A 13,813-nucleotide genomic window follows, 5' to 3' on the forward strand; every position below is an offset into this window, starting at 1 on the left:
GATGATCTAGTCTCGTTGGTGGAGTTTAAACACTTGATCGATGTAAATATCATAGAAGTGTATAATTGTCTTTAGGACAGCTGTTTCTTAGTCATTATTAAGCATCTTAAGTAAGATTTTAAGCATTAATATTATTTAGATATGCTATGATTTACGTAAATAGATAGTCAAACTATATAGTTTAATAAAATTAGATACCGATGTTGCTTCATTTTGATTTACATTGTTGAGGTACATTTACCAAATACATTTATCAAAACATTTGACAGGTAATACGAGTATGGAAGAATTTACATAACAGTGCTATCAAAACAGCAGTGATCAGTACATACAAAGTTAATTTTAAATACATTTTATTATTTATGTTGTACAAAACATTTTAAGCAGTTTTAAAAAGCATTTTCTTTACAAATGTACAAAACTTCAGATTATATTACATGCTTTGACTCTGAACAAAAAACATTGTTCAGAGTTTTTAAAGATGATATGATTGTCTCACGTAACATTATTGCACTTTGCAACCACAGTGCATTGAAAGATTGCCATCACCATTGAGGAGCAAAGTATTCACCTGATTAAAGTCCAATTGCGGAAGAAGAAAAACTCACAGACAAGAAACTCACAGACAAGAAACTCACAGACAAGAAACTCACAGACAAGAAACTCACAGACAAGAAACTCACGGACAACCATGTGATACTTGATACTCTTTTTTTATCTGTTTTCTTAAAAAAAAAATCTTTGGTACCTTTTAATACACTTAATAGTCTTTGAGCACTTTCCTGTAACATATCAATTAATTTGTACCTGTAATCAATGGCTTGGAAGAGTAATATAAATATAAATGTCTAATACAGTATGTTGAACAGTATGAATTTGACAAACAATGTTGCTGATAGAATGGATAGAAGGCCTCTTAAGATGTGTTATGTCGTTTCTGTGTTCTGTCTGTCTGAGTCTTGTTTCCCTGACAACTAATACATTTCCAGTCACATGTTGGCACCTGGTCCTCCAAGTTTTGTCGATAAATAGCCTAGATGGTAAATTCCAGTTTTGTCCCACAAAGGAGGTTGTTCTGAGGGCACTTGTTAAACGTCATATCACGATCCCATTTATGGTAGTGCTGAGCAATTCGTGCTTTTTGAGGTCAGTTCGGTTTCGGTTCAAATTTTTTTATTTTTATAATTAGGATTTTTTATTTTGATGATTTATTTTTTATGTTATGAATTATGTGGGTTGAATGCTGTAACAACACAGAATAAATCTATTAAAAAAGTGTCATGATAGCAGTGACTGCCCATTACTTCTTGTCACTTATTAACCATCATTTGTTCACTTTACTTTAATAAAATATTTTAGTTGCTGTGGATATTCTATTTTTTTATTTGATGACTTTATTATTTCATTCCAAGTCATGATCTCATCTCTATAGAGCTGCTGCCTATTCTGTCTGTCAAAATCACTATTGTTATAGTTATTTAAACTAAATAAGGCATTATTTTATGACTGCTGAATACCAACTATCAATTACTTAGATCACGTGTCAAACTCATTCTACTGAGGGCAGAGTGTCTGCAAGTTTTCGCTCCTCCCTTGTATTTGATTGATGAATGAAGGCCACTGATTAGTAAGGAACCCCTCACCTAGTTGTTTAGGTCTTAAGTGAAAGGCAAAACCAAAAATCAGCAGACACTACCCTCCATGGAATGAGTTTGAAACCCCTGACTTAGATTATGTATTTTCAGGTAGAGATACATTGCGAAGCAATTGCTCTCTATCCCTCTCGATCGCATTTTCTTCTGTCTCTTCTTTCTCTTTCCGTGTCTGCCCCCCACACCTAATGTGACAGGCGTAAAAGAAACACACAGACCGGACAAGTAGGTGCGCAATAGATTATGGTCATTATAGTTAATGACCACGTTTTCTGCACTGAACTGTGCAGAATATAGTCCTGTTGGAAACTACAACTCCCTACTACATCACATAGTTTGGGCTTGATCTGATTCATCTCTAGAGAAACTGTGCAATGTGTGCATTGAGCAATTAGTTGTTAAAAAACGAAAAATAACCCCCATTTCGGTTAATCGCTTATCACTAAGAACAGTCTTTAGTCATAGGGTTTGAACCTAGCGAGTATAACACTCTTTGCCGTGAATCACACAGCTTGTCTTGATGCTTTGACAATGGCTAGAAGGCAATGTTTGGTTTTTAAAGTTACAAGTTCAGGTCGGTCTTTGTAATAACATCTTTAGTCTTTAAGTCTTGGTCTATGGCGTCCAGTGAGTCCATAGGTGTCTCTTCATGTGTAGTGCCAGGTGGTCGGACCTTGAGAAGGCCCCGTCTCATAGGTGTCTCTTCATGTGTAGTGCCAGGTGGTCGGACCTTGAGAAGGCCCCGTCTCATAGGTGTCTCTTCATGTGTAGTGCCAGGTGGTCGGACCTTGAGAAGGCCCTGTCACACTTGGCACACTGGAACGGGCGATGCCCAGTGTGTTTCCTGTAGTGCCGTGTGAGCTCATCCGAACGTGCAAACTTCCAGCCGCAGCCCACCCAGTCACAGTGATAAGGCTTCTCTCCTAGTAATGACACAACACACACATACACGCGTGCACACAGGCACGCACACACACACAGAGAGAGCGAGAGAGACACAAACAAGGCCGTTAGAATTTTGTTTGTTGACCCTGGAGTTAAAACAGACCAAACTCTCCTCTCCTCAACACAGATAGAGGTTGTTCCTGTCCTGCAGTGCATGAAGGTTAAACTAATCAGCCTACAGTTGTATTTGAAAAGTGATCAGTATAAACCTGCTGTTGCTGTTTAAATGCCTGTTCATGACACCTGCCAACTGGGCTACTGTTCTCTCTTTTTAGCTATTTTACCATGATGACGCAGTAGAGTAATTTACTGCTAGCAATACAACAGCCGTTATGCCAGGGCCAAGCAGGGTAGCAGGGAAGGTAATAGTTATAGATGAACATATAGTGTACTGCTGAGGGACATTAACTGGCATTACTGAATAAAAAATTCATGAACGCATGAATAAGTAAAATCATCCTGTCATATAGTAGCTCTATAGTGCAGTTTACACAAAAGGGTCACATTGCTGCCTGTTACAAATTGATCCTTTTCAACAAATGAAATGGATTATTCCAGCCATTAAATGTGTCTCCATTCTACAGACTGTCTCCATTCCAAATCATTACCAAATTAATACATTTTTTAAAGTAAAGTTAATATTAATCCGGTATAAAACTTCATGTTAAAGTTTCCTGCTGTGAATCACTAAAGGCCTACCATTTCATAAACCATAAACTACAGTAATGAAACTCATAACCAAGCGATGCAATAAGAATGAAAATGTGCCTTCTAAAAATCCTCCTGACATCAAAAAACCTTTTGAAACTGCGTTTTTTCCAATGAGAAATCCAACATGTCTACCAACCTGTGTGCGTTCGGTGATGTGCCTTGAGGTGAGAGCTCTTGGTATAGGTTTTCCCACAGCCGGCATAGTCACACGTGTGTGTGGCAATTCTCTTCCTAGGCCATGAGCGCCGGCCACGTTTGGGTTTGGGCTCCTCTGGTAGACTGTCGCCACCGGGGGACATGAGCTCTAGGAAGAGAGAAGAGGTTGAAGTGATGAGCATCATCACCTCAATGTTTTCCTCAGAGTCAGGCACCAGAAAATTCTGAATGTTGTGTAAAAAAAGGCTCTTGGTCAAAAACACTTGAAGTTGAACTGACCTTGGTACTGTAGAGACCCATGCTGCTGTGGGAAGGGAGAGTAGCCTGTCGGAGAGGTGTGGTGGTAGCCCGGACTGGGCAGCGGGATTTGGGGGTGGGTTAACACCTGGCTGATGGGGTGGTGGTCCCTGGCCAGTGTGTGGTCCGGAGACAGAGAGGAGGCTGATCGGCTGGCAGTCATAGGGCGCCCCCCTGGGGGGAAGCCGTGGGGGTCGAGGTGGGGCCTCTGACCAGCCCTGGGCTGGGAGTGTGAGTTCACCACCCCTAGTTGGAGGTCCATGGGCCGGGTGATGGTGCACGTGCTGGGGTTCTCCTGCTTTATCCTGTGGCAAATAAATGGCAACGAGGAGGAGGGGTCCGTGGCAGCGCCAACACCAACACCAGCTTTACTACTCACATTAATGCTGTGGCCAACCTCTGCCATATCCATGGTGGACTTCACCACAAACTTGCCATGCAGGCTGGTGGGATGGAGGTAGGCCGTGTCCAGTTCAGGCCTCATCAGCTCCGCCACGAACCCCCCAGAGGGGGACACGTCGCTGATGTCAGGGATAGTGTACAGCATGTCACTGTGAGCAGAGTCCTGGGGAGATGGGAGCTGGTAGGAGGAGTAGGAGCCCTGGGAAGGGGACAGGTTCTGGGACCCGCTCGTTGCCATAGCCTCAGCCTGCTGCTGCTGTTGTTCCTGCTGTTGAATTTGTTCCTGCTGTTGCTGTTGTAGCATAGTGTTGGACAGGATAAAGTCATAGTCCAGTAGATCCAGATCTTCAGGTTCTTTCTTGGCCATTCCAGTGGAGATGTCCTGGTCAGAACAGCCGCTCCTCTTCAGGTGGGACAGCTCCTCCTTCCATCTCTAGGGAAGACGAGAAACACACATTAAAATCAGTATGAGTACAGAAAGAGAGCTGAGGTCATAGTTAATCCATGAACATAACGCTGAAGACTGCCTGATATAACAGTGCTAAATCATTGAGAGACTGGCTGAGGTGAATCTGCTCACCCAGACTGTGTGTCCTTGGTCAAAACATTTCATTGCCAAATGTAAGTACCTTCTGTCTAACTGAAATGGGAAAGTGATTCTTGGTCATATCTATCATTGTGTCTCAAATACGCTTGTGTAATCCCAGACATGTACAATAATCCCAGACATGTATGGATTAGTTCCAGTTTATTAGGATGCTATAACACAAGAGATCTGGATAAGCTTCTCCTTGAAGACAACTCACATTTGGTAGGCTATTCTATCCTATTCACATTATTGGCAATAGATAAACCAACAGCCTAAATCAATTCAAATCATAGTTTATTGGTTGTGTACACAGATTCGCAGATGTTATCGCAGGTGCAGAAAAATGCTTGTGTTTCTAGCTCCAACAGTGCAGTAATACCGAGCAGTAAATAAAACATAAAAAAAAAACACAATCCACACATAATCCCACAAAAATAATCATTAAGAAATAAAGAAATTAAGAATTATCAGAACAAGCAACGTCAGTGACCGGAATATAAATATATCCAGTGGAGACTCCTCAGAGGAGGAAGAGGAAGACCATCCTCCACAGTTTTTATTTTATTTTTTATAGTGCAACATTAAAAACGATATAATTTTTAGATAAAACTTTACTAAATATATTCACATGTCACCAAATAATTTATTAAAACGCACTGTTCTGCAATGAAGGTCTACAGTAGCCTCAGCAGCACCATGGTGTAGCCGGAGGACAGCTGGCTTCTGTCCTCCTCTGGGTACATTGACTTCAATACAAAACCTAGGCGGCTCATGGTTCTCACCCCCTTCCATAGATTTACACAGTAATTATGACAAATTCATAATTCCCCCAACCTATCAAAACATTTGCAGCATGACTTAAAGCATAAGCTACAGCTAGCTAGCACTGGTGTGCATAAAATATGGTGAGTAGTTGACTCAAAGAGAGAGAAAGACAGTAGTTGAACAGTTTTGAACAAAATTAAAGAGAAGCAAGAGAGAGAGAGATTTTTAAACTTTCACTTTCACTTAGCTAACAAATGCAGCTAGCTTGTTTAGTCTACTCAAACACCCGGCTCAAACAGAAAGGGATGCTATGTTAGCTAGCTGGCTCTGTCTATCCAACACTAGAACTTTTCCAAGTCAAGGTAAGCTTTTGGTTCTATTCATGTATTGCCACTGTGGCCCGCCGGTGTAACTGCTAAACTGCTTTCTGACTGTACACAGTACTGCATGACTGTAGCGGGTTTACTAACGCGTTAGGTCTAGTAGCTATGTTGACTATGACATGACAACAATGTAGGCTGTGTGTAGCAGTTAGCAGTCATGATATGAAGGTTTGTCTTGGAAAGTTTTTTTTGCCTGGTCACAGACAGCTGATGTGTTGTGCACTGAAGTCCACAAGCAAAGGGAAAAGGTGAGAGGAGGAGAGCGTGTAGATAGTTGCGAGAAGGAATTATACTGTACAACGAGCAAAGTGATCATGCTGTTTTATGTGGCTGCTATGAAAGTGAACTGTGTTTGTGTGTGATCAGAGGTGTATTCATTCCGCCGATTCTGTTGAAAAATGTTTCTTAAACAGAAGCAAATGGTACAAAACGGGGAGAAAGATATCTGAATTTGTCCAATAGAAACTCTAATTTGCAACTTTTGGGCTAATGATTACACCCTAGTTCAGCTAGATGCAGGCAAGAGTGTGCACGTCGGTATTGAATGTGTCACTGTCTGTCTCTTGACGTGTGCACCTACGTTGTAAACTTTCATTCATAGGCTAGGTTGTAGCAACCTCATGATTGGTACAGGGAAAATTTCGGTATCATGTAGTAGCCTAAACCTATCGATGTTACATTGAGCTGGGCGAATGGAATATGAATGACAGTCATCCAATATGCAGTAATAGAAATAAGGCTCATAAAAAAAAGAATAATCCTCCCTCATCTTAAACTGCACCAACCGCCACTGATATATACATATCATTTATGTAACTATATATAGCCTACATACTATATAATGGTGTGTAAAGACAGTATGCAAAGTATATGACTAGAAAAGGTGTCTACAGCTGTAGTTATGTAGGATGAGCCATGGCTAGAATACAGTATATACACATAAAGTGGGTAAACATTATGTAAACATAATTAAAGTGACCAGTATTCAATGACTCTATGTAGCCGACATAGGGCAGCAGTCTCTAAGGAGCAGGGTATAGTACCAGGTGGTAGCCGGCTAGAATAGTGACTAAGGTTCAGGGTACAATAAAGCAATACAGGATGCCACTGCTGGGTATATGCTGTAAATTATAGCGAAATCCTTATAGTAGACTACCATCCTTTCAGTCAGTGACCACGCTGAAAATTCTACTGGTATCCCGGCTGGTGCACGCCCCTACAGCGGTGCGGTGTGCTAGAGTGCGGCAATGATACAATGTAGCAACACGAATAACTACGAGCAATGACATAATGTCAAGAAATGAAACAAATGTCCATAGAAATACATAAATAAAACCAATTATGACCTGACCTACCATTAAATATGCGGAATGTCCCAAAGCCTATAGCCCAGACTGTTGAGATAAAAAATTGCTATGACTGACCATACTCACCAAATTCGCATGTCCCGTGGATTTATTCTTGACAGTCGGGCCGCTTGCAAATGTGGATATGGATGGCAAAAGCGTCCCGCTCAATGCCATATTATCGAAGTCACTTGGTGGTTGCCTGCATAAACAAAAAATATGTAAATGTAAATCCTTATCGTTTTCTTCCAAAATAAGGAATAGCCTATTAGGATCCAAGCGCACTTTATAATGGCATTGGCAATCCAAAATGCTGCTCTGTCAAACTAAAAAAGCCCGCACCTCATCAATGAAAATATACGTGGTTCTTCTGATGAATTTATTCTGTAAAATACACTGGTTGTTTCAGCAAGGGTTACGTAGCCTATTTTACACCCGTTGACAATCCGAGATGATGTTGCGCTACACTTCACTCCAAGCCATGCTTGTGGACGCAGCGAATGGAACAGGCAGACTGAGACAGACAACCAAGCATGGAATCTCTGATGCAAACTTGATCAGGAGTGAGGCGACACACGGGGATTCCCTCGTCTCCCTAGCAATCCCGCTGCCATGCAGGGACCGGAGTACAGACTGAACCGACAAAAGTGATAGTGAGAGAAGGGTTTCCTACTTCTTAAATCATCGCCAGCGGACACGCCAGTGGACACGCCTTCGTGTTGCCGAGCAACAGACGCAGGACAGAAACAACACTTCTCGCTGGTTAGGTAGAAAAAATAAGGTGCAGTTCATGACGATAGCACAAGCTTGCAGGGCTGAAAAAGAACGAAAAAAAAACCTCCGCGCTGTCTCCTGTTTATATCCATGCAAACAGAGCGATAGCAACAGGGAGGCCCTCACACAGCCGTTAGCTTTTTATCCAGAGCTAATGTGGGGGAACCGGATCAACTCAGTTCTAAGGGATAGCTTATAGGTTTCACGGTAGGCTAGTATAGGAATAATGACTTGTAGTTGCACTAATTGACGAGATATTGTAACTCCTACAGAAAACACAACAAGTGTTCAGGGGCCTCATTTATCAACCAAGTGTAAATGTCTTACTGAATTCTGGCATACCTGGAGATTCTAGGATTTGCGTGTGCCAAAAATGTTCATTGATAAATCAGAAACATATTGTAGACCTATTATACAATCCTGCCTGGAAAACGCCCTCCATTCACCTTTTATGCTAACAAGAACACCCTCATTTGCATTATCATTTGGAAATGTTGGAACTGGGCCATGTTCATTTCTAAAGAAAGCACAATAGCAAATTTTGAAAGCACAATAGAATGTTTTAATATTTTGCAGAACACTAACTTCGCATTTTACATGATTGATTGTCTTTTCAAACACTTTAAAAGTAAATGCTACAGCCCACATACAATATACGAATTGTTGTTCAATATTGTATTTTTTAATAGATGATTGTGTTTCTATCAAATGTCTTGGAATAGGCTCTGAGATTAAATAGGCTATGATGTCACGCCTCTATCTCACTCACAGCAATACTGCAGCCTACCCAAACTGTCTAGGCTACCGGTCTATTTACATTTGAGCATACTTAGCTAATGAATGAGCAATGGATAAATAGTATTTCTTGTGTTGCAAGAATACACAACAAACAAAAAAACATATGATTATAAAATTCAAAGTAACATTTTAGGCTACATGCTGCTATGCAATCTCTTTACCAATGGCGTTTTAATATTTTTATTAGCCTACCATTGTTATAGTTCCTGTGCGTCAAACAAGTTCAATAAATAGCCTACCAACCTTTGCGGGAAAAGTGTCGCAAGAGTATTTTTTTGTCAGGTAGCACCTTTGATAATGAGGCCCCAGGACTGGGGACTCCCCCCTCTAGGTTACTGTATAGGTATTCCCTTGTCTGTCACTCTAGCCTATGCGTCCTTGTGATAGTAGCCTATACAGTACCCTTATAGCCTTATAGATTTCCAATATGATAGCTCCAACAGTTCTTACATTTTAAACATTTCTGATTATTCTCTAACAATTATTCAGCACCCTATTACCTTAAGTGAATAATAACGTTACAAATAAGGAACAGAATGCAGCTATTTCTTTGATTAGTAAATGTATAGGTTACAATGTTCATTATGCTTATCACATAATGTTTGTAGAGTTGTAACTTTTGTAGTATATGGGCAAGTTATTATTAGCTTATTGTGTGTCGCTTATGGGTTGAGTGTGTATTGTGTAACCTCATTGTGTACTTTGCCTGCGCAATACAATGGTGTTTAACCATTACACTGGCCTACTACAGGTGTGTCACTGATTGTGAATGACAAGGTAAAATTGGCAGTGATGGCTGGTAAAATAGACAAAGTACTTACATTCCAAAATGCATATCAGACTAAACTTTGCAATAAATGGTTTTGTGGGAGTATCTCAGTACTGCAGACAGACATCTGCAATGCACCTGCCTTAGGCGAGTTTTGCATTTTGCGTATTGAACTCCATGTCTGTGAGCAGCTCATACATAAAATAACCATACAATTAGAATAGTTTTGGATCACTTCATGTTTCATTTTAACTATGTATCCGTACTTTTTCAAACCCTTCGGGTTTAATTGCTGATCTCACACCATATCTTGTTATCGGTGAAGGAGTATGACAATACATTATTAATCTACTTCTGAGCCTCACATGAGATCAGCATTACAACATGCTTTTTATGCATTGCTTTTTATGAATGTCCTTTCATAGAATGAACAAGTTAACTTTCCATAGAATAGGCAGCTAACGTTTACAGTTGCAGTCAATTTTGTTACCGTAGAATAGGCAGTTGGAGTTACAATTATGACTAAATACTCACTATACTGGCATATGACTATATACGGTACATCTATTTATACTACTTATAAACTTGTATGATCTCTGAATACATTCTCATGTTGTTTTTGAAGTGGGCTGAGGCTGTGTAGTGTTTGCTTTGAGCTGGAAGCCGACATAAATGCTGTGTCCCATGGAGGTCTATCAGCTTAGAATTCTGTGTCGAGAGCAAACACTACTGGCTCACCAATCCTGTTGCATCAGGATCTTGTCGGTTGGGCCATGTCAACAAATGTCCAATTGGTTGTTTTCATTACTCCATTTACATGACATCTACCTTTCACTGTAGTCTAGAGACATTATATGATACTTGTAAAACAATTGTTTTATTATTATTCCACTGTTAACATATTTCTGGGGATAGACTATAGGCGTACTGTCATAAGCTATATACGTACATGGTGAGTTTATGTAAATGCATAGTCACCTTACCCCTGCCTACATGTACAAATTACCTCGACTAACCTGTACCCCCGCACATTGACTCAGTACCTGTATATAGCCTCGTTATTGTTATTTTATTGTGTTACTTTTAAATCTTTTTTGGTTTAGTTTATTTGGTAATTATTTTCTTAACTCTTTCTTGAACTGCATTGTTGGTTAAGGGCTTGTAAGTAAGCACTTCACGGAAAGGTCTACATCTGTTGTATTTGGCGCATGTGACAAATACATTTTGATTTGATTTGATGTCTATTTTAAAGACTAAACCTCCTGGCTTTGGTTGGTGAGAATATACTTGCTGTTAAGTGTTAAAACAATACAAATTTAAAAGAAGACCTGTTTCCTGCAGCATGTTTCAGAAACACAAAAGGCCTATCTCAATATGGCCATATTCTTTATGATAGAGGACAATGGCTTTGTATAGAGGTCTCAAAAGACAGGATTCACTTTCAACTCTTTCTGAGGTTGTTGGCCTCAAGCGAAAGAGATACAGAAAAAAAGGGAATGATAAAAAATAAAAAATAAAGAAGGAAGGTAAGAGAAAGGGAGAGGTAACATGTATTGTGTAAATTGATCAATTCATGGATCTAATTACAGTTGAACTGTAAAACTGTTCCCAGTAAATTTACAGCATTATACTGGCAGCAGAGTTGCCAGCTAAATACATTTTTTTGCTTTACAGCAGGGATACTGTAAAATGTTTTACAGTAAGAAAAGGGTAGTGTATTATGCAATACATAAGTACACTGTAAATGAGCCTATAGTAATCATTACAGCATCACAGCTGTATTATATAATTACAGTTATTTGCTGGCAACTCTGCTGCCAGTATAATGCTGTAAATGTACAGTACACCATGTTACCGTAATCAGATTTACAGTACCAATACTCTTACTGTGATCTTTTTATTGTAATGAATTAATGGATGAATGTATTAATTCATTGAGAGGAGGCAGGGTTTGTATTTTACAGTATTTTACTGTAATTGCATGGTTGACTTCTAGGTAATGTGTTTTAATATTATAGCATAACAAAGTGTTATCAGAAAGTATTTAGACCCCTTTCCTTTTTCCACATTTTGTTATGTTACAGCCTTATTCTAAAATGGATGAAGTTAATATTTTCCTCATCAATCTACACGCAATACCACATAATGACAAAGCGAAAACAGGTTATACATTTTTTTTGCGTATGTATTAAAAAAATATATGATTATTTACATAAGTATTCAGAACCTTTGCTATGAGACTTGAAATTGAGCTCGGGTGCATTGATCATCCTTGAGATGTTTCTACAACTTGATAGAACTTCTACAACTTCTTGATTTTATTAATATCTTCGGCAGAAAAGGTCGGCACGATTTCTTTACACATTCGCTTCACGTGATTGGCCATCAGAATCGTCCTGGACATGATTTGAAAAGGCACACACCTGTCTACATAAGGTCCCACAGTTGACAGTGCATGTCAGAGCAAAAACCAAGCCATGAGGTTGAAGGAATTGTCCATAGAGCTCCGAGACAGGATTGTGTCGAGGCACAGATCTGGGGAAGGGTCCCAAAAATTTCTGCAGCATTAAAGGTCCCCAAAAACACAATGGCCTCCATCACTCTAAAATGGAAGAAGTTTGGAACCACCAAGACTCCTCCTAGAGCTGGCCGCCTGGCCAAACTGAGCATTCGGGGGAGAAGGGCCTTGGTCAGGGAGGTGACCAAGAACCCGATGGTCACTCTCACAGAGCTCCAGAGTTCCTCTGTGGAGATGGGAGAACCTTCCAGAAGGACAACCATTTCTGCAGTACTCCACTAATCAGGCCTTTACACCAATCAGGCCTTTATTGTAAAGTGGAAGCCACTCCTGAGTAAAAGGCACATGACAGCCTGCTTGGAGTTTGCCAAAAGGCACCTAAAGGACTTTCAGACCATGAGAAACAAGATCCTCTGGTCTGATGAAACCAAGCCTGAAATCGTTGGTTTGAATGCCAAGTGTCACTTCCGGAGGAAACCTGGCACCATCCCTATGGTGAAGCATTGTGGTGGCAGCAGAATGCTGTGGGGATGTTTTTCAGTGACAGTGACTGGGAGACTAGTCAGGATCGAGGGAAAGATGAACGTAGCAAAGTACAGAGAGATCCTTGATGAAAACCTGCTCCAGAGCACTCAGGACCTCAGACTGGGGTGAAGGTTCACCTTCCAACAGGACAACAACCCTAAGCACACAGCCAAGACAATGCAGGTTTGGCTTCAGGACAAGTTTCTGAATGTCCTTGAGTGTCCCAGCCAGAGCTTGGACTTGAACCCGATCTAACATCTCTGGAGAGACCTGAAAATAGCTGATGACAACTATACACACTCTTGGCATTCTCTCAACCAGCTTCATGAGGTAGTCACCTGGAATGTATTTCGAATTAACAGGTGTGCCTTGTTAAAGTTAATATGTGGAATTTCTTTCCTTCTTAATGCGTTTGAGTCAATCAGTTGTGTTGTGACAAGGTAGGGGTGGTATACAGAAGATAGCCTTATTTGTTAAAAGTTCAAGTCCATATTATGGCAAGAACAGCTCAAATAAGCAAATAGAAACGACAGTCCATCATTCGTTTAAGACATGAAGGTCAGTCATTCCGGAAAATTTCCAGAATAATATGTGCAGTCGCAAAAACCATCAAGCACTACAATGAAACTACTGGCTCTCACGAGGACCGCCACAGGAAAGGAAGACGCAGAGTTACCTCTGCTGCAGAGGATAAGTTTATTAGAGTTACCAGCCTCAGAAATTGCAGCCCCAAAAAATGCTTCACAGAGTTTAAGTAACAGACACATGTAACATCAGCTGTTCAGAGGAGACTGCGTGAATCAGGCTTTCATGGTCGTATTGCTGCAAAGAAACCACTACTAAAGGACACCAATAAGAAGAAGAGACTTGATTGGGCAAAGAAACACAAGCAATGGACATTAGACTCGTGGAAATTTGTCCTTTGGTCTGATGAGTCCAAATTTCAGATTTTTGGTTCCAACTGTCGTGTCTTTGTGAGATGCAGAGTAGGTGAATGGAGGATCTCCACATGTGTGGTTCCCACCATGAAGCATGGAGGGGGGGGTGCTTTGCTGGTGACAATGTCAGTGATTTATTTAGAATTGAAGGCATACTTAACCAGCATGGATACCACAGTGTTTTGCAGCGATACACAATCCCATCTGGTTTGTGCTTAGTGGGACTATCATTTGTTTTTCAACAG

At 40.4% G+C, this 13,813-nt stretch overlaps 1 protein-coding gene across 2 annotated transcripts; it reads right to left on the reverse strand.

Moving 5' to 3' along the window:
* Window positions 1-336: 336 nt before the first annotated feature.
* On the reverse strand, window positions 337-8,055 carry LOC106561364 (Krueppel-like factor 4). 2 transcript variants are annotated; one of them, XM_045688177.1, is made up of 6 exons: window positions 7,589-8,055; window positions 7,334-7,448; window positions 3,744-4,596; window positions 3,445-3,612; window positions 2,440-2,575; window positions 337-2,382 (listed from the first exon to the last, which is right to left on the reverse strand). In XM_045688177.1, exons 1-6 carry the CDS (start codon window positions 7,591-7,593, stop codon window positions 2,343-2,345), a joined length of 1,317 nt encoding a protein of 438 aa, XP_045544133.1. In that variant the 5' UTR covers window positions 7,594-8,055; the 3' UTR covers window positions 337-2,342. The 2 variants fall into 2 exon arrangements, with proteins under 2 accessions (XP_045544133.1, XP_045544129.1); XM_045688173.1 differs by having other exon boundaries at window positions 337-2,575; window positions 7,589-8,027.
* Between the last annotated feature and the right edge of the window lie 5,758 nt (window positions 8,056-13,813).

The sequence above is a fragment of the Salmo salar genome, chromosome ssa01, assembly GCF_905237065.1.
Source record: "Salmo salar chromosome ssa01, Ssal_v3.1, whole genome shotgun sequence".
Lineage (NCBI taxonomy): Eukaryota > Metazoa > Chordata > Actinopteri > Salmoniformes > Salmonidae > Salmo > Salmo salar.

Bases quoted from the DNA above. Each gene is read 5' to 3' on its own strand.
- LOC106561364 (XM_045688177.1), bottom strand. The intron at 3,613-3,743 runs GTCAGTTCAACT...CTCTCTTCCTAG, and splicing joins TGGGTCTCTACAGTACCAAG to AGCTCATGTCCCCCGGTGGC. The intron at 2,576-3,444 runs GTTGGTAGACAT...TGTCATTACTAG, and splicing joins ACATCACCGAACGCACACAG to GAGAGAAGCCTTATCACTGT.